We start from the raw sequence: 21,973 nt of genomic DNA on the forward strand, positions 1-21,973 counted from the left end.
AAATTGCGGGTGGGGGGTAAATTCCATTTTTAAAATTAGATTTTTCGGCAACCTAAATCCATGACTTTCCATGATTTAAAAAAAAAAAATAGTTAAAAATCATGATATTTCATGAAAAATTTTGTTCAGTACCGAAATTCATGACTTTCCACGATTTCTCATGACTTTCCAGATGTGCAAATGCCCTGTATCTAATTCCATTGCAAAATAAGGAGAAGAGCAATGACTTTAAATAGCATTTAATATTTTTAATTATGATATACAAAAACCTGTTTAATATTAAATAGTTTTTTTTTGTATGCCATATTTTGAACTTTATTATAAAATAAGTTAGAATATTTATTAAACAATAATTAGAAGAACTTTATTAATAATTAGCGGAATTTTATATTTTCATCCAAAAAAAAAAAAAAAAACAATAATAAAAAGAAATGTTTACAGGATAGGGGAGGAAATTTTAAAATTATAAGGGGGGAATTAGTATAAAACTAATTCAAATGATAATAAAACTACATTTGTTCAGACCTCCAGAACTAAGCTACAGAAAAATTCTTCAATATTTAACTTTCTGAAATCAAATAACAATTAAATAAAAACTATAACACACAGAATGAACTAAGAAATCATAAAAAAAAAATAAAAAAAATCACAACAAAAGTCAGAAGAAAAGTTAGCATGTATATTTAATGCTTTTCCACTTTAAAGGGGAGATTCTTTTTTAAGTATTTAAAATGGAAGCAAATTTCAGTTTTAAACCATCACTATATACATTAAATTTAAACAAATACGAACTGTGACTCTAATAAGCCCTGTGGCAAAATTTTCTCAAGCTATATGCGACCAAACATGTCACTTACTTACTTGAAATATATTGGGATATTTAAAAAGCCACCTGAAAATAAATATCAGTAACTACCGAAAATACGATCGAAACGTCACGTCGATTTACGATACTATCGTCGTAAATTGAGAGCATAAAAAAGTGATTATCTAAAAGCATGATCTAAATATTAAGTGTAAATTTAGTAGAAAAGAAAAGTAAATTTTTTTTCTTTTTAAAAGAAAATTTTTTCTGCGAGAACTCCGTACCGTTCTGCGACAATGTCGCCCTGTTGCTCTGATTCTGCGCCATAGGTCTATTAAGTTTAGTCACAATTGAACAGCTTAAAATTTTAATTATTTTGCTACCACTTTAAACATTATGGGCATAATTAATACACTAAAAAAAATTACAAAAAGGATATTGACTGCACTATCATGGCTTGCAGTGTACAACTTTTTTTTATCACAATTTACAGTCAATGCTGTAATAGATTTGTTATGACCCTAAAAGTTCAATATATAAAAATAGTAATTAATATAAATATATATATATATATAACTAACATTCATAGAAACATAAAATTTATATTCACCTTAATTATCCTCAATGGTTTTAATGGATTATTTAGATCTAGATAATTAATAAATCCTGATAAAGAAACAGATAGTATGTGTGAACCTTGCCACAGGCAGCTGACCTGTTGATCAAGTACATCATTTCCCATTTCAAATTCTCTGTAAAATAAAACATATTTCTTTTAATCCTATTTACAATAATCAAACATTCTCTGTGACACACTAATGTAATAATCTTACAATTCATGGTGAAATAATAATGTCTATATTCAACCGCTTCCCTGAGTATTGCAAACATTTATTATCCCAAGTGTTATCACGTTTTTTGTTTGGCAATAATATTAATCTGCTTTGATTGGAAGTTTGCCACTGTTTGTTTGGGACTGCAGACGTATTTTGTACAATTGTATATACAATGATGGATGAATTTACATAGAAAAAAAAAAAAGAGAGTAAAAAAAAAAAGGGCGTTCACGAGTGAAAGTAATGCAGATCATTTTTCAGATGGGAACTTTTACAAAGACTCATATTTAACTTTGTTCATTTGCCCGAGACAATTTGGGATAGTAAATGGATGGTACACTAAATGTTTCTTAACACACACATAAAAAAAAATTATAATGTCAACTTAGAACTTGTGTTTTGTTTTTAGTTCCTTGTATTTATTTATAAAACAAAAAAAAATGTTGATATTTTCAATAAATTTGGTAAGGGAAGCGGTTAATAAAAGACAATTTTTCTTCACTGCAAAATAACATGAATAACTCAATATAGCAAATAAAGAAATTTGAAAGCCCAATATTTTTGAATTTCTCAACACTAATTCTAAGGTAGGTCCTTTCATTTATATAAGTATGCCTAAACATCAACATTTATACATTTACGGACAATTAATTGCAATTCTTTTTTCACCTGAATAAAAATTTATTACTTTCAGGCAGCATAACACATTACCTGCAAGAAGACAACAGCAAGCTAGGGCAGGATTAAGCGAGGCCCTAGGCCGTTCAAATTTTTGGGGACCATCGATTAAGTTGCTTTTCTCGTATATTTTTTATTTATTCAAATATAAAAATATTTATATATCTTTTCATTTAAGAAAGCATATTTAAAATAAAAATAAATAATAAATTAAATTTTACTTTATTTTGTTAAATTAGTACTAAAAAATAATTGTAACATTTTGAACAAATTTTAATATATATTTGAAATTGATTTTTTTTTTGAAAAAAATCATTGTTTTCTTAATTATGAAAAGAAATCAAAATTAAAAAAGATTAAAACATCCAAATGGAAAAATGCGCTTAACAGCAAAAAACTAAGAGGAATTAAACAAATGAGACATTCTTTCTGTATTTGTCTTGTTTTATTCTAATGATTGTATGCGCTACTGTTTTTTAAACATATTTTAATTTGTATTATACTAGTAAGTTTTCTGTCTTACTTTCCTTCTATATTTCTCTTTTTCGTTTTTTCTACTGCTTTATGCTTCTGTACTTTACTGGACATATTTTTCTGGGCCTGGGCAAAACTTTTGGGGTACAGAGAAAGCAATTTTTTTGACTTTTGTCTTGGCTTTTCTCGATAGAAAAAGTTTTACATTTTATGACAATTCAAGGCTGGTACCCCCTCATAACTTCAGCTTTGATAGTCATGTTTTTTCCAATTTTTTACTAATTTTTCTTCAATGTCTTATTTCTTTTCTCAATTTTTTAAAATCCATTTTAAGGGGGCCCCAGGCATGGCATAATGGGTAATCCGGCACTGCAGCAAGCACACATCCAAACTTAACTAAACAAAAAGCTAAAGGGTTTGTACTGATATATAAATAACTTTATTATAATGATGTACTTATGATTTTGTTGCTATAACTATATAGGCAGTTTTGAATATACAAAAATGACATGTACATTCAATTAATTTGCTGTTCTCTTTTTCAATCAAAAACTATTTTTTTTAAAATTGTTTTGCTTATTTTTTTTTTTTAAACAAATTTTTTTATTTTTCTCTGATTTTGTACATAATTAAATTAAAATACAAGCTTGGTTCATTATTAAACAAGCATAAAATTTATATTAATTATATTATACAATAAATACAAGGCTACAATAAATATTGGCTATTCAACAACGGTTATGAATTAAAATATTAAACAGCCTAACATACGATATAACTTCTAAATTAGAAGCATCCCACAACTTGCATGTTTTATCTCCTGAAGCTGAAAGAATTTTTGTGCCATCAGGACTCCAAGCTACCTAAAAATAAAATTAGAAATATTAAAAGACTTCATTCAAAATATACTATTTAATACTGAAATCTTTCATTGTTAAAAAATAATTATAACTACAGCTACAGTTTTAAGACAGTGGTATCCAACACCAGGACCACGAACCGGCCTTGAAACTTAACTGAGAGTTGAGAGTCATTGCCTAAAATAGCATCAATATCATGCATGTCATTGTATTTAATTTTCAAGGAATGCTTAGATATCTTTAAATTAAATCTACGGGGGTCTGTCTAGGTTTCTTTTTAAGTCCCTCTCTGAAAATTTGGAAATTTGTGAAAATTGGTATTTTGTGAAAATTTAGACATAATTTGTGAAAATTAAAAATTATATTAAAAATTCAATGCAAAAATATGGTAAAATAAGAAAATATTTTCAAAAATTATCCCTACAAAAAAAATAAATAATTTATGACTGGTAAATTTCCATATATATTTTTTCCAAATGTTCAAAAACAATTTTGCTATAATAAAATTTTTGGCTTAAAATTAGAATCAAATTCAAAAATCCATAAAAATCATTGTCCACAGTTTAATTTCAACATGAATTTAATAAAAACATACATTTAAAAGGACTAGCACTAAAAGTTATCTTCATTACGAGAGCATTTTTAACTGGGTTGTACAGAAAAAAGTTTCATAGAGAAAAAAAAAATTTCAGAAAAGAAAATAAGGTCTATTAGAATAAGTTTAGGAAAATGTTTAAAATAATACTTCGAATTTCGACTTCCCGTAAACTTTATGGAGGGACAGCCTAGTCAGATCATTTTTTATAAAAAGCTTGCATTAAAAAAACAGGGGATCTTTGAACTTCTTTTTTAAAAGTACTTCGTGAAAGTACCGTTTTCCCTCAAGTTGAATTTGTTAAGGTACTGCAAAACGGTAGTAAATTTTCCCTGGGCAGACCCCTGATCTAAACTATAAACAATTGACGTCCCTCCCCCAGAAACACTCAAATTATCAAACTTCGACCGGTCCGCAATGATACAAAGGTTAAGGATCACTACTTTAAGGTACACATCTGGGTGAAAATCAGTAATTTAGGTGAAAATTATAGGTTTTTTATTGTTATTTATAATTGAACTTTAGTCTATTACTTTTAAAACCATTTAATTTTTTGTTTTTCGATCTTCAGAAAGGAAGTAACAGTTGTTTTCTCATATGCTGACTAAGAACGTAACGGATATTCAGCCACTATTCCGTAATCACTCTATCCAGACCTCTCTAATAATTAGGCAAATATTCGGCAAAGTATCTTTCAACTAAGTTTTTTAGGGGGGAGTCAAGTTATATTTCAAAACTAAGAACAATATTTTTTCTTCTGTTTCTCTTTTGCTTCTTTTACTAACCTTTCTTTTCATCAGTGTTTTTTTAATGCACATTTTAAAGAACATTTTTAATGAACGTTTTTCTTTTACGGTCATTTTTTTAAAAAAATTCGGCAATGTGAAAAAGTGAAATTTATATTTTTAGCGTCAAATCTTCCATTTAAGCACTATTTTTGCCTTGACTTCAAGCTTTTTCAAAAACTTTTGTTTTTATAGACATTTCTATTATAATGCGGTAATGAAGAGGGCCTCTAATTACACTTTGAAACTTCATTTTTTCTTGAAAATATGGTAATTGGAAAACAGCTGTTTAGCTTTAAAATTTCTTTCAAAAAGTAAGATCGTTTTTATTTTTTCTCAATTGCTTTTTTATAAAATTTTCTTAATTTGACAGGCGTTTTTACTATAGTGCTGTTTTTTTAGAAGCATTTCTGAGAGACATCACTTTGAACATATTGATATTTTTTTTCTTCCAGAAAATATTATTCTTGGCATTAAATTTTTGTTTTAAGAATTAAAACTGTTTCTTTCTCTTTCTGTTTAATTTTACAACTTAGTTTTTATTTTTTAATAGCTGATAAATTTTCCTTTAATATTCAGTTTTTTTTATTTATCTTGAATATTTCTTAATTATCTTTACTATCATAGACATTTTTAATGAAAATATTTCTCTTTACCAATAATACAGCTAAGCTTTGATTATTTTTTTAATAATGTTCAGATCTATTTATAGATAGAAGTATTCTGTCACTATTTGTTCCATCCCTAATGTTGACCAGTAGTTACCAAAGATGAAACCAGAAGTTAACTTCCAAAAATGAAACTAATGTTTTTGATATGCTTTTAATATTTTAATCTTTTTTTTTATTTCCGTATGTTACATGTTTTAATGCAAACATATTTCAGTTTAAGAAATTAATTTTTTTGTTGCAAGAATTGTCACATTTCAGATTTTTCTTGTATATTAAAAGCATTTTCTGAAAATTATTGATTGAGAAAAATTTTGAACGCCAACACACATTACAAAAAAAGTTAAAAAAGTATATATTTTGAAACCTTGTATGTAGATTTTGTATAGTGTTAGCTATGTTCTGAACTAAAAGCTGAGGTCTAAGTGTAAATTTTTCCTTATTTTCAAGCTTCAAAAAAAGAATGACCAGAATTCTTCTTTTAAAAAAATCAGTGTTTTAGTGCAACATTAAAAATTTGCAGCTCTTAAAGCTCAAATCAGTCTTATTTTGAAGAAATATTTTTAAAAAATTTAAAGCTTACTTTGGATTTATTATTTAAGGAACCTGCTTACCAAAAATAAAATGAAAGGTTTAATTAAAGCTGTTTCCAAAAAAAATTTGCTGAAGCCAGTTGAGTGCCTTAAAGAGTTGAAAACAGTGTTCTTGTTGCTGCTAGCGATAGTGGCTAACATAGCACTATCTAATACAATAAAACAGTAATTAAAGTTTTCAAATATTTAAAGAATTATACAAACACAGAGGTCGCCAAAGTGGTCTATATAGACCCCCAGGGGTCTATTTAACATAAGCGGGGGTCGATCTGACCCAGGGAGTCGAATGGGGGTCGAAGGATTATCAGTATTTTTCAGATATGTGACAATTAGAAATAAAAGAAGAAGACTTGGAAATATATACAGGTAATCTTCAAAAATTGAGTGACGATTTTAAACTGCGTTTTTTTGATTTGGAAAACATTGACATCCCTGATTGGATTATTGTGCCATTTTCTGCTTAAATTGAAAACGTGGACATCAACCTGCAAGATGAGCTTGCTGAATTATTATGAGGATTTGAAGCAAAGACGCTTTTTGAAAATCTAACAATAAGCAAATTTTGGACAAATATAAATATAATGCAAAAATATGTAAGACTTTACGAAATAGCTCAGCCATTTATGATAGCATTTCCAAGTTCTTATATGGTTGCAGCCAGTTTCAGTCACGTAAATTCAATCTTAACTAAGAACAGAAATAAATTAAATGTGGAGTTTCGAGGGGATTTAAGATTAAAATTGACCAATTTTGAACCCAATATAACGAACCTTGCAAAAAAAAAAAAACACCAGGCACACTCATGTCATTGATTAAGAAGCAATAAATCCGTAGTTACTTTACTTATTATTTCTACTTACTTATAATTACTTATTATTTCATAAATATTAAGGTATTTATATTTCAACATTAATATATTTTTCATAAAACTATTGTTACACTATGTACTATTACTTAAATAAATGTTCAAAATCGTAAAATAAATGTACATACACAGTATCTAATAGAGTTTTATTTTAATTAACAGAAAATTACTTTTATGGGGGTCGATGGATATTTCGAAAAATTATGTAAGGGTCGATGATCAAAAAAGTTTGGCAACCCCTGCATTAACAAGTAAATTTGAATCTGAAATGTTAAGGAGCATGAAAATGTAATCGTATACATCAAAGCTGTAGTTTGATTGGTCGTCGAATAAAGATTTTACAAAAAGGTAGCAAATTGATAATTAAGGAAGGAGGACTTTTCTAGAAGCTACTAGGTATATCCATATTTTATATACTTGTTAAAAAAATAAATTTTACTTACTTGTGTTAGATATAACAGTTTCTTATAGCATGTTTGTCATATTTCTTGATAGATTCAAAATTGAAATTTAGACAGTAAAATAAAGATGTCGAAAAAGGCAAAAAATAATATTTTACAAAATAAATGATTATTTAAAATTAAAAAGATTGAATTTTGCAGTAGTTTAAGAAAGCTGACTAATACCATGATCAAAAATAGACAATAAGATATTTTTAATTAAACAGCCTTTTTTTCTTTAGTTGTAGTTGGTAACATCAGATGAAGAGACTTCAGAAAGCTTTGCAGCAGATCAGGGTTGTCAAGGTTTAAGACAGAATGGATGAATCCACGGTTTAAACTGTCCTGTCCAAAACCCCTTCGTCCAAAACCCTTTTACTCTAATTATGTCACAATTTTATCTGAACAATATTTAAAAGGCAAAATAAACATAGAACTAATAACATATTGATAATTAAATCTACTACAGAATATTTGCTTTTAAAAGTATAATGTTTTATTAATGTTGTTTGACTTTTCAATTTAAACATTAAACAAAGGAAGATTAATCAGTAATCAAGTTCAATTTGTCCTCTCATTCAACAGTACATAACTGAAGTTTGACCTTGCCATACAGGTTAAGCTATTAGGGACTAAGTGCTTGGTTCGTCATAAACAGGTTTATTTATCTATAGTACTATTCAAGAATACTTTTATTTCATTCATGTTCAATTCTTTTAGCATAGTAATGATACATCACCAGTGTCAGTAACTGAAGCTGCCCTTCAAAACTGTTAATACATTTTTCAGTTATTTTGTATTTCCAATTTAAATTAATATATTTATATTTAAAAACAATTTTTTTTAATAGATGCCTTGATTATCATCCTGTGATATAGAAATTATAAAAATTTTTTTAAAAAATATTGTGAAAAATAAAGGGTTAATTTTTAAACAAATTCAGTATTTTTCTTTAAAAATTATTATTTTTTAATATTGCATTATTTATCCTCATGCAAAAACATTATTTATCAGTATTAAAAGCATATTTATATTTAAAGGATTAAGTATTCACTTTTGTTGTTCAATGAATTGTGGAGCTTCAAAAATTATTAACCTTTTCCTATTATATTATATTATTTTCCTTTAATAAGTTAAAGTAAATTGTATAAAAAATATCAAATATTTATTGATACATGTAATTATGTGTACAATGGTTACAGCTATAGAATTTTTACCTTTTACCAAATTTCAAGGTTTTGGACACTTTAAGACAGTAAAACCCACGTACGTGTCCTGTCCAAAACCAGTTTAGGACGTCCAAAACCCCAACCCTGCAGCAGATAATTTAGTAATTTTGGGTGGCCACTCAAGTCAGGTTTCAAATTTCCCTGATTTTTCCATTAAAAATTTCACTGTTATAAAGTATATTTCATTTAAAATGTTATTTTTTTAATATATCATCTTGAATAGATGAGAAGAAAATAATAGGTTTAGAGCATAGAATATATTGCTTTTAATGAATAAAAAATGTCTTAAAGTTTTACGTAATTTTTGCACAAAATGTACCTAATAGCAAGTGACTAAAAAAAAAAATCATGGATAAGTATTGTTAAATATATTTTCATTAAGCAAACGAAAATAATTCCAGGCGATTATACATCAATAAATTTTTATATTTATTTACATTTCAATATGTAGCTATTTTATACGGTATTTTATCCAAACACTGCTCTTTATAAAATGAATGCTAGCTCTTAAAATGATAGGGTCACCCTGAGACTTTTCCAAAGACAATCCATGGAAAAAGATAACATTTTTTAATTAGAAATATGTTAATTAAATCAAAATTATTTTCTAAATGAAAAACAATTTAATTAAGCTAAAGAAAACACCTTCATTTTAATGAGTAATAAAATAGCTTTAATAATACAGTTCACTATATCTGTACGGCAAACAATTTTAACTCATTTTTTCGAACTGCTCCATTTTGTTTTCACATTACTCAAATAAATGATCCACAAAAGGAAATACAAAACTGATTAAAAAACAATATGTAGTCACAAAAAATGTGTTCACTTTTGTTTTTTCTTCCGTCTTGCGTACAAACAATTTAGGGAACTGGGATAGAAGATGTTTATTGTTACATTCCACTACATAGATGGTTTTAAAAATCGGTATATTATTACCAAAAAATGAAGACAGAAAAAAAGTTCTTTTGGTTCACAATATCCACAAAAAATAATATTAAATGTCATTGCGTTCATTCTTTATCCAGGAGATCACACTAAAGTCAATTAAGAGTAAAATATAACAGCTAGCATTTAAATTAATAAAGAGCTATATCACAACAATAAGGAGAAAAAAGAAAAACTTACAGCATATATGCCGCCTTTATGCGCAGGAGAGGCGAATTCTCCAACTTTTTCGTAAGTATTGGCATTATATAAGAACATCTGCAATGAAACATTTCATTATTATCATAACTAAATTTTTTGAAACACATAAAAGCAAAAACTTCAAAAAATAATAATAAATAAAACTATGAACCTTGCCATCAAAACCACCACTTGCGAAGAGTTCTCCACTAGAATTATATCTAACAGATTGAACAAACCTAGTGTGATCCTATATAAAAGAAAAAATATATAATTTCCCTTCAATATTTAAATCAAAAAAATAAATATAGACAATTAGAAAGGATTATTAGATTTTTTTAAAAAAAAATATGAGTTTTTCTTTGCTTGTTAATTAATACATACAAAATAACTTTGACCCTATTGACAAAAAAGTATAACTATGTTGAAGCATTAACCCACTTTCTTTTCAGGCATATCAGAAGAAATTATCAATACAAGGCCAGGTAACTGAAGGTAGAAACAGACTCTTATTGGAAGACCTTGATTTCTACGTTCGGAGAAAAATGATCGAGAATACCATGCAGTCAAACAGGCGCTAAGGATTTACCACAGGGGGGGGGGGATCATCTTTCGGGAAGTCGACTGGAAATTTTTGGGTGCCTACATCCAAGATTGATTTAAGAAAACCAGGCTGCGAGGACAAATCCTTGGAGATAAAAACTGCTGCAGTCACTGTTGCCAAAACCTAAGATTTAAAAGTAGCCAATGGGAGCGCTGAAAGTAGCTTATTCGAACATTTTGTAGCCTCCCCCCCCCCCAAAAAATTTTTTTTTTCCATATATATATATATATATATACCCAATATATATATATATTGGGTTGATGAATAAGTTCCCACTCTTTTTTTAATTTAAAAAATTCTAAAGAGAATTGTTTGTTCTATAAAACAGTGCATTTCAGTTTTTGTTGCCTTAAATTTTTGTTACTTTTTAAAGCATTTAGTTGGAGTGTCAAGTTGACAAAAACAAGCATTTCTGACACCACCTGCTTTTAGAGTTTAATCGAGGTGCCAAAGCCACAGAAGTTGCTAGAGAGATTTGTGCCATGCGCTTTCAAATGTTTTGTTCAATAATGGAGTCGAATTACGGCTTGGTTCGACGAATTTTCGAGATGCTTCCGGGTGATTTCTATGGAAGAGGCATCGATAAACTTGTTGAACGTTGGGAGGAAGTAGTAAACAACAGAGAGTACGTTATTGATTCAATTATTGTTATTTCATGTCAAAAAATAAAGTTCTACAGAACTTTAAAAAAAAAAACACAAGAACTTATTTATTAACCTAATATACTTGTAACGTAAATGTGGGTTAGTACCATCAAAAAGTCCTCCAAGAAGGCAAAATTTCTCCCAATACTTCATTCAGAAGTTCAGTGCCTTCTGCATGGGGGTTCACTATTAAAAGGATACTTAGTTGAACATTGGTAACCGTAAACTGAAAATTTGGTCGGCTGTTTGACGACAATTATAAAATAAAATAGTATCTTCTAGCACTAGCAAACTTTGCTACTGATTTCAACTGAGGTCAAATGTGTCAATTTCATTCAATTGTAGGACTTTTTCATTTAAATTCTGAATGATGTCATTTACCACACAGAGATAGAATGGTTGAGTCGAGGAAAAGTTTTAGATTGATATTTTACTCTCTGCTCTGAAATAAACTTTTTTTCTGCAGAGAAGAAAAAAAAAACTAACAGAAATTTATGATCCTGAGTGGATTTTGCACTTTTTTTTTTGGCAGATATAACCGTGCATTTGAATGAGCTTAATTTGAAATTACGAGGTAAAGACAATCTTACAGGGGATATGGTTACTGATAGCGATACATATTAAATACACATATATATAGCATAATAAATAAATACAAAAAGAAAAAAAAATACTAAGAAAATTAAGAAAAACAATAAGTTTTATTTATTGCGCATAAGCTGCAAGTAAATAGAACTCATAAAATAAAATAAATTCTAAATGCAGAGAAAACATAGAAAAAATTACAGAACAATGAAAAGGGGGGGGGGAAATAAGAATAAAAATCCGAAAAGGAAAAAAAAATTATAAAAATCCGTAAAATAAAAGATATAATCTTTTCATTATAGATTATATCTATTAAAAAATTATATCTTTATTTTCCGGATTATATCTTTTATTTTCCGGATTTTTATTATTATTTTTCTTTTTCCATGTTTTCTCTACATTTTGAACTTTTATAAATATATATATATACACGGCCGGATTATCCTATAGGCACACTAGGCACGTGCCTAGGGCCTACGAAATTCAGGGGCCTACGAAAAACTTGGGAGAAAAAAATTTATTGACCAAAATAATTTAGCTTTAAAAACAACAAGTGTATTTTGCACAAAATTATGAAGATACAAATAAAAATATAATATTTTTCGGTAATAAATTATTTTGCAGAATCTTATGATCTAATATGAATTCCAAACTACGCAAAATGTCGTATTCAATAGACATAAGTGCGAGAGATGCCAAACGATCTTGATTCATTGTTGAACGCAAATAATTTTTTATAAATTTTAATCTGGAGAAAGATCTTTCTCCTTCTGCATTTGATCCAAGAATCGACAAATATATTCTTAATGCAATGTGAACGTTAGGAAAAGTATTCACAAGTTTATCTTTAATTTGAGCCTTCAACATTTCTTGTGCAGATTTATGCTCATACAAATTTGAAAATAGTAAAAATTCATCTACAAAGTTTTCCTCTAAATCGGAAGAGTAAATTTTCACCAAAAATGGTATTATCGATATCAACTGCAATATCGGCAGTATGTCGGTATTGCAGATAAAGTTAGATAAACAAATTCGTAAATTAAAACCCATATTAATAAAAATGTAAAAAAAAATATGCAAGAAAATTTTAGCGGGGAAAGAGGGGAGGAATGGGAGGGGGCAAAAACGGCTATGCCTAGGGCCTACGAAAGGTATAATCCAGCTCTGTGCCTAGGGCCTACGAAAGGTATAATCCGGCCCTGTATATATATATATATATATATATATACAGTAGGAAACCGATTATCCGGAACGGTCGGGACAATTGCTATTCCGGATAACTGATTTTTCCGGTTTTCTGAATCGCTACAAAAAGCCGTTTTTTTTATTGTTAAACCCAACTAAAAAAAAAAAAATTTTGGAAATAATCTTAAAAATAAGAAAAAACGATGAAGTAATACACTAATGATTATTTCCAAAATGATGGTAAGGTAAACATCTTTAAAAAAAGAAAGAAAAATCGTAAAATCCTATGAGGGAAAAAAATTATTCAAAAAAAATTGCGAGAAAATTTATCGAATTTCGTTCCGGTTTTTTGGTTTTCCGGTTTTCTGATTTCCGGATAACGGGTTCTGTACTGTATATATAATTAGTTTGTTTGCTAGATAAATTGAGCTGCATGAGTAAACCCAAAGAATTTAAATATTTCAATTGAAATTTAACTCTCAAACATTTAAACAAAAATAATAACCCAAATAACTGAATTGCAAACAGTAAAAATTATCAAAGCATAAAAATATGCCATTAAAAGAAAGACAGCAGTAACCCAAATGCAGTTTTGTTTCCAATTAGGTCTTCCAAGATAACTTCTAAGTCTTTTATACTGGTAATTGCAATTGTTCAACAATTTTTATTAGTTGCTGTGAAACCTTCATTTATTTTTCATGTATATTTCAGTAGTATCAGAACTTCATAAATTTTCTAAGCACAGAAATCATTTTTCTTTCTTTACATATATCCATCAAAAAGCAATAGAATAATTTTAAATTAAAAATTAGTTCAAAAGTCAGGGGTTTGTCCAGGGCAAATTTACTACCCTTTACCTTCACAAATTCCACTTTAGGAAAAACGGTAATTTCACAAAATACTTTCAAAAAAGCAAGTTCTTAGATTCTCTTTCCCCCGCCTTTGTTGTTTTTGCCGCCCCTAAGAAACAACAAATACTGGGTCAATTAAGCAGATACGAATAGGTAGCACATGTTTGGTCAGATAGTGTGGTTTTTCGCAGAGTTTTTTTTTTTTTTTAAATTAAACTCCCCGCGCTCCCTCTGTAAACTTTACAGGAAGTTAAAATTCGAACATTGTTCTAAATTTATTCTCACAGACTTTTATTTTTTTATGAAGCATTTTTTTTTCTTTGCGAAACTTTTTCAATATGATCTGGTGGGAAATGTTATGTTCCTTATTATGAAAATAGCTTTCAGTGCAAGTACTGTTAAATGCATGTTGTTTTTTTTGTTTTTGGAATTCAAGTTGAAATTTAACAAAGGACAATGATTTTTATGGAATTTTAAATTTGGATACAATTTTAAGCCCAAAATTTTACAATAGCAAAATTATTTTTGAACGTAGGGAGAAAAATGTATAAAAATTTACCATATTTTTGGGTTGATTTTCTAGTATAATTTTTAATTTTCACACAAATCACAAATTATGTCAAAATTTTCACAAAATAGGTACCTCTCATAAGAACCTAGACAGATCCCTGATAAGTGTTACCTAACCTTAAATTAAAATGTACACAATTCAATTAGATGATGTGTATTTATAGAAAGATTTTTACAACAGTCAACTAGGAATAGATGATACACTTACGTTAACAGTAGTTTTGAACTTGAAAGGAGGACCCTCGAAAATTCCGACAGAATTATCTTCACTGCCAGTGATAATTCTAAAGGGCCGTTTGGGGCGAAAATGACAAGAATTGATAAGCTTACTGTGCCCCGATATTTCTCCAACACTAGTGCCAGTTTCAGCCATAAAGACATGACCAAATCTGAAATCAAACAAATATTTATCATCAATCATGGCAAACGAGAGAGTAACTACAATAAATGATGTCAAATAAAAATACTTCTTTAATATAAACAGGGTATCTGCTACATTTTCAAATTCATGACTCATTCTAAGAATTTTTCATGACTTAACAAAGTTACTGTTTTCTTGGACAACAATACATTTAAAAAAGCATTATAATAACATTAACTGAAAATATAGGTAAAACCAAAACTGTTCTACTCTGCATCTTCATAGTTATAGATTTTAAATTAAAAAAGAACAGAGTAAAGAGTTGAAGCCATAAAATAGCTGAAACAAATACAAAAGCAAATTTTTTTTTCCTGCATAATTACATTCTAAAGGTACTATTCTTGTTCATCGGAAAGGAGAGAAATACTCCTGATTTTTCTATTCTCATTTCGGAATAAAAAAATTTGCAAATGACTGGCTTGCTACAACTAGAATTTTAAATAGATAAAATAAAAAAATGAATAATGACAAAAATTCTAAAATCACAGAAGTTTAATAGATAATTCGCTCTAGAAATGATGTTTTTTCTTCCATTTATTGAAAGTACACCATCATTTTTAAAGAACACGATAAAAACATTTTTTATTTTAAATCAAATATGACTGTGAGTGAGGATTTTGTTACAAATTCAGATATTCGGAACACCATTTTAAAAATTCGATTTTTCGGAGACCTAAATCCATGACTTTCCATGATTTTTTTTTTTTTTTTAAAAATAGTTAAAATCATGACATTTCATCACAAATTTTGTTTCATACCGAAATCCATGACTTTCTAGGTGAGCAGATACCCTATATAAAGCTGACAACAAACAAGACATAAAACTGGTTATTAAGAACAATTAAAAACTTGAATGGGTCGATAGCAAGCATCTCCTCTGAAGGGGAGCGTCACTGGGGAAAACTAAGTATCTGAACGAGATTCCGGAAGCTGCAACAACTCCTTAAATAACGAAGAGAAGAGTGTTCACTCCTAGCGGTGGTCATCGGTAGCGTTTGTTAGCAAGTATCCTTCCACGTAGAAACTACACCGTTCAATCTTCTCACCTTCGACCCAAACCTTTATCTTTTTATCTTGGACTTGAACGGTATTCTAGCTGACACAATTAAACGCCTCTACAGGTCATAAGAATTAAATACAAAGCTAATTAACTTAAAATAAAACTGAGCAGTAACCCTTAACCATTTTTTTTTGTCAAAAGAATTTGAAAAATTATTATTCAACCAAAAATTTTCAGAATAATGAATGATATGTGAGGCAGCATTGACTAATGTCACATGGAATGAATCATATCAGAAACACCGACAACTATTTTTCTACATTCCAATGAAAATTTTAGGTAATGTTTCAATAACTGTTCAATTTGACATACATATGTTTTGGACTTTTTTTTTTTTTGATTTGTTATACCTTTATGCTTGATTTAGTTATTTTAATTAACCTCCATGGTTTTGAAAAATTATTTTATTATTTGAGGATTACAACTGCTTAGTATGTCATTTCTTTTTTCTTTTTTTTTTCAAATTATGAATAGTTTACAAATGCTTTTTTTGAGTTTTTGGGGTGCAATGTGCAATCAAAATGTGCTTCAATTTGTTAAAACGATTGCACATCTTAAAAATGATTTATTTTATGTGGGTGAACTTCACCCGGTGAAGTTATTTAGTTCGTTTTTAAGCAATGTGAAGGGTATCTAACATTTTGGATTTTCGAATCCAAAATGATTTTTTGACTCAATCCAAGAATTTTTCACGACTTACCGAAGTTACTATTTTCTCTGACAAAAACGCAACAAAAATTTAATAATTCTCCCTTATCTGCTAAACCACTCAGCATCAGTTTTTAACCACTAGATAACTGCCACTCTCTGAGAGTGTAAGAATCTCACCGAACCTAGCTCAGTTGACGCACATGCAGACTCGCAAGTATTTCATCAAACATGTAAAATGATTGGCACTTTCATACACTACAGATTGACAGTATACCAAAATATAATGTGGTTGAATGAATTGGGAAACTGTTTAATAGAACAATGCGAAAAGCACACTTTTGCATAATACATGACGAAAATCGACTTGGTAAAGAAAAATGAAGCACTTTTTAAAAACACCCAATAAAAAAAGTACCTATAAGGGCTATTAGAAAATAAAAATCGAAAATGAGCACCTTTAAGTACTTTTTAAAAACGCTACACACCATGAATTAATTGAGTTCTTACAGAAAGGTAAAAGGGATTTTTCTTTTGGGAAGTTAAAAATTTTGGTTTCCCTTTCTGCTGACGTTCCCCCCCTTTTTTTTTTCTACAGAATTATATCTAAAGATAAATTTCTTTTTCATCCGTAGAGAAAGAAATGCTCCCAATTTTTCTGTTCTCACTCCGGAATTTAAAAAAATTCCCCAATCGCTGGCTTGCCTCAGCTAGAGTTTTAAAAGTTTATATAGTAAATTAAAAGATAATAAATAAATAAATTCTGAAATCACAGAAGTTTAAAATATAATTCGCTTTAGAAATGATGTTCTTTGGCTCATTTTTTTTTTAAAGAACAACATCATTTTCAAAGAACAGGATAAAAACATCTAATATTTTAACAAAATGTGACTGTGAGTGGAGATTTTATTACAAATTCAGAGCACTGTGATATTGGGGGGGGGGGGATTCCATTCAGGGTATCTGCTACATTTTAGATTCTCAAATTCATGACTTTCCATGACTCATTCCAAGAATGCTTCATGACTTAACAAAGTTACTATTTTCTCTGACAAAAACACAACAATACATTTAAAAAAGCATTATAATAACATTAATTGAACTTATAGGTATAACCAAAACTGGTATACTCTACATCTTCATATTTATAGGTTTTAAATTTAAAAACCAGAATAAAGAAAGAGTTGAAGCAATAAAAAAGCTGGAAAAAAATACAAAAGCAAATAATTTTTTTCTTGCAGAATTATATTTCCAAATATACTTTTCTTGTTCATCGGAAAGGAAAGAAATAATCCTGATTTTTCGGATCTCTCTTCGGAATATAAAAACAATTTGCCAATGACTGGCTTGCTTCAGCTAGAATTTTAAATTGATAAAATTAAAAAAAAATTCTGAAATCACAGAAGTTTAAAAGATAATTTGCTCTAGAAATTATGTTTTTTCTTTCCTTTTTTTGAAAGAACACCATCATTTTTAAAGAACACAATAAAAACATTTAATATTTTAATCAAACATTACTGTGAGTGGGGATTTAGTTAGAAATTCAGATATTCGGAACACCATAAAATGGGGGAGGGGTGAATTCCATTTTAAAAATTTGATTTTTCGGCGACCTAAATCCATAACGTTTCATGATTTTTTTTTAAATAGTTAAAATCATGACATTTCATAAAAAATTTTGATCGATACTGAAATTCTTGACTTTCCAAGATTTTTCATGACTTTCCAGGTGCACAGAAACCCCGTCCATTTTTAAAATGAGATTTTTAGGCGACCTAAATGCATGATTTTTTTTTTAAAAAAATAGTTAAAATCATGACAAATTTTGTTCAATACCGAAATCCATGACTTTCTGTGATTTTTCATAATTTTCCAGGTGCACAGATGTCCTACAGCATGTTGTATGATGGGTTTAAAACATTTTTGTGACCTGCAGTGAAAGCTTACAAACCTTTCTCTTCCTTCACCAACGACTACGATCCGTTGATTGTCAGGACTCCACGAAAGATCCTTTATCTGCCCAGCAAATGGTTGAAACTCATTCTTTAGGATGTGCTCTTTGTTCACTGTGTCCCAGATTCTAACTTTGCCAGATATGTCTATGAGTAAGAAAGTTAATCTATGGTTATTCACATAAAATAAACACATAACATAACATGAAATAAACCTTTAACCGCTTCCCATAACAATAATTTTTTGAAGGGAAAAAAAATGCAAAAAAAATAAATCAACCTATTTTTTTTATTTCATTAAATAAATACAAGGAACTAAAACAAAACATAATACACAAGCTCTAAGTTAAATAAAAAAAAAGTTAAATATGAGTCCTTGTATGATAGTTTTTGAAACAAGGGACAACAAACACTAAGTGATACTTTCTTAACACCAGTGAAGTGATACGCCACTTACCCTTTTTTTTTAATGTAAATTTAGAAACAGGGTGCATATAATCGCAAAAATTATGTGTGCAGACCGACAATCCGACAGCAAAACTTGGCATACAGCAGATTATTTATTTATATATTTTGCTTTCAGCCCAGTAAAAATGTGATTAAACAAAACAAACGTACTGACAAATTCTGCTATGTCTTAGTTTTCTTAGGGTAATAAATATTTGCTTAGATATTTGAATGTAATACTGAGTCAACTCTGGATAATCAAAGAAGCGGGTAAAGAACATTTTATAATTATGCTTCATTCTCTCAGGAATGAGAGAATGAAGCATAATTATAAAATGTTCTTTAATTCTGCTATGTCTTAGTTTTCTTAGGGTAATAAATATTTGCTTAGATATTTGAATGTAATACTGAGTCAACTCTGGATAATCAAGGAAGCGGGTAAAGAACATTTTATAATTATGCTTCATTCTCTCAGGAATGAGAGAATGAAGCATAATTATAAAATGTTCTTTAATTCTGCTATGTCTTAGTTTTCTTAGGGTAATAAATATTTGCTTAGATATTTGAATGTAATACTGAGTCAACTCTGGATAATCAAAGAAGCGGGTAAAGAACATTTTATAATTATGCTTCATTCTCTCAGGAATGAGAGAATGAAGCATAATTATAAAATGTTCTTTAATTCTGCTATGTCTTAGTTTTCTTAGGGTAATAAATATTTGCTTAGATATTTGAATGTAATACTGAGTCAACTCTGGATAATCAAAGAAGCGGGTAAAGAACATTTTATAATTATGCTTCATTCTCTCAGGAATGAGAGAATGAAGCATAATTATAAAATGTTCTTTAATTCTGCTATGTCTTAGTTTTCTTAGGGTAATAAATATTTGCTTAGATATTTGAATGTAATACTGAGTCAACTCTGGATAATCAAAGAAGCGGGTAAAGAACATTTTATAATTATGCTTCATTCTCTCAGGAATGAGAGAATGAAGCATAATTATAAAATGTTCTTTAATTCTGCTATGTCTTAGTTTTCTTAGGGTAATAAATATTTGCTTAGATATTTGAATGTAATACTGAGTCAACTCTGGATAATCAAAGAAGCGGGTAAAGAACATTTTATAATTATGCTTCATTCTCTCAGGAATGAGAGAATGAAGCATAATTATAAAATGTTCTTTAATTCTGCTATGTCTTAGTTTTCTTAGGGTAATAAATATTTGCTTAGATATTTGAATGTAATACTGAGTCAACTCTGGATAATCAAAGAAGCGGGTAAAGAACATTTTATAATTATGCTTCATTCTCTCAGGAATGAGAGAATGAAGCATAATTATAAAATGTTCTTTAATTCTGCTATGTCTTAGTTTTCTTAGGGTAATAAATATTTGCTTAGATATTTGAATGTAATACTGAGTCAACTCTGGATAATCAAAGAAGCGGGTAAAGAACATTTTATAATTATGCTTCATTCTCTCAGGAATGAGAGAATGAAGCATAATTATAAAATGTTCTTTAATTCTGCTATGTCTTAGTTTTCTTAGGGTAATAAATATTTGCTTAGATATTTGAATGTAATACTGAGTCAACTCTGGATAATCAAAGAAGCGGGTAAAGAACATTTTATAATTATGCTTCATTCTCACAGGAACATACCTCAAATGACTGGCATTCTTACAAAAAAAAAATTTTTTTCTAATGCAGACACTCACACAGTAATGAAAAGACTAAAAAATTTTCTTACAAGTTGCAAGGCTAAATTATTGTAATTACGAAACCTTTTCTCTCTCACTATGTCCTTACGCATTCGTATTTCAAATCATTTCCAAAAAGAATAGGAAAAAAAAATTTGAACTAATTTTTGCATTTTTACCCCATAGTTAAAATTTTTTTCCTTACTTTAAAGAATTAAACATTGTGGATGCAACCAATCCTACATAGAATCTGTACATATTACAACAAAAATCAAGGAGTTGGTCTATTAATTATCTTGAAATTACTTTGTTGAACAAAATTATGAGAAAATTTCTTTCCACTTAAATATTTCTTTCTAACAGAATGGTATACATAATGGCATAGTATTAGGAACACTAATGAAATCACATCAAAAAGTAAATTGCATAAAATGAATCATTTCACAAAAATTTTGCAATTGATTCTAAAATATGACAAATTACAAATATATACAGTGTGCAAATAGTACACCTGTACTATTTGCATACTGTAAAAATTTCTATAATAAACATGCAAATATTTCCTGCAAACGAAACCCAATATTTGATTTCCCGGACACTTTTTAACAATCAAAATAAACAAACATCTCTCCATCATCCCCTTTCCTTTAAAAAAAAAGAAGAAGAAGTCTTTTGACACATTTTCTCTTTTTGGCATGGAACCCATAAATCACCAGAAAGGGGAAGTGAAGATCTACCAAGACCATTGAGTGACCGTTAGTGACGCTCCTCCCTTGGAATGTAGAAAAAAGAGGGAGATTTGTTTTCAAAAGATCACAACTGAGTCCCCCCCCCCTCCTTTCCCATGCAGGTGGCTAGTAAAAGAGGCATTTCCTGGAACCTTCTTATTGAAAGAAGAAATACTGTGGAAAAGGGTAAACCAGGCAAGTGTTAAGGTGGAGGGGGAGTCAAAATGGAAAATTTGAATAGGTCTAAAAGGATATATGTCCTTGAGAAACAAAACATTTGTTCTTCCCCATACCATGTAATATTTAGGAGGCGGGGGAAAAAGGGGGTAACATTCTCTCTTTAGCAGATTCTTTCAGTCACAGAAGAAAAAATAAAGAGAACCGGAACAGCGTGCCCCGCCTTTATGCTTGATTGATAGCCAATGACTGGAGAGAAAAGAATAATTTGTTACTTCCCCACCCTCAACTTAAATGATCTCCTCTTTACACTTATTTTCTTTCACAGATAAGAAGGAAATGAATTTTTCTCCTCCACCTACCCACTTTAATGAATGACGGGAATTTCCCTTTCTTGCTTGAATCATTCTAGTTAAAAATGGCCGATTATTATTTTCATATGTCAATT

The 21,973-nt window shown here is 29.0% G+C and overlaps 1 protein-coding gene across 1 annotated transcript in view; it reads right to left on the reverse strand.

Annotated features, from left to right (window-relative positions):
* The window catches only part of flr (actin-interacting protein 1 flr), a 49,236-nt gene that overhangs the window by 17,020 nt on the left and 10,243 nt on the right, over positions 1–21,973 (reverse strand). Inside the window, exons 4-10 of the mRNA XM_087152610.1 lie at positions 18,476–18,623; positions 14,604–14,784; positions 10,129–10,206; positions 9,957–10,034; positions 3,565–3,656; positions 1,416–1,557; positions 1,245–1,326 (exon numbers count right to left, since the gene is read on the reverse strand). Coding sequence (XP_087008736.1) covers positions 1,245–1,326; positions 1,416–1,557; positions 3,565–3,656; positions 9,957–10,034; positions 10,129–10,206; positions 14,604–14,784; positions 18,476–18,623 — 801 coding nt within the window. The remainder of the gene's footprint in view (positions 1–1,244; positions 1,327–1,415; positions 1,558–3,564; positions 3,657–9,956; positions 10,035–10,128; positions 10,207–14,603; positions 14,785–18,475; positions 18,624–21,973) is intronic.

Source organism: Parasteatoda tepidariorum, chromosome 1 (assembly GCF_982258835.1).
Source record: "Parasteatoda tepidariorum strain Cologne lab strain chromosome 1, Ptep-v5.0, whole genome shotgun sequence".
NCBI classification, from domain to species: domain Eukaryota; kingdom Metazoa; phylum Arthropoda; class Arachnida; order Araneae; family Theridiidae; genus Parasteatoda; species Parasteatoda tepidariorum.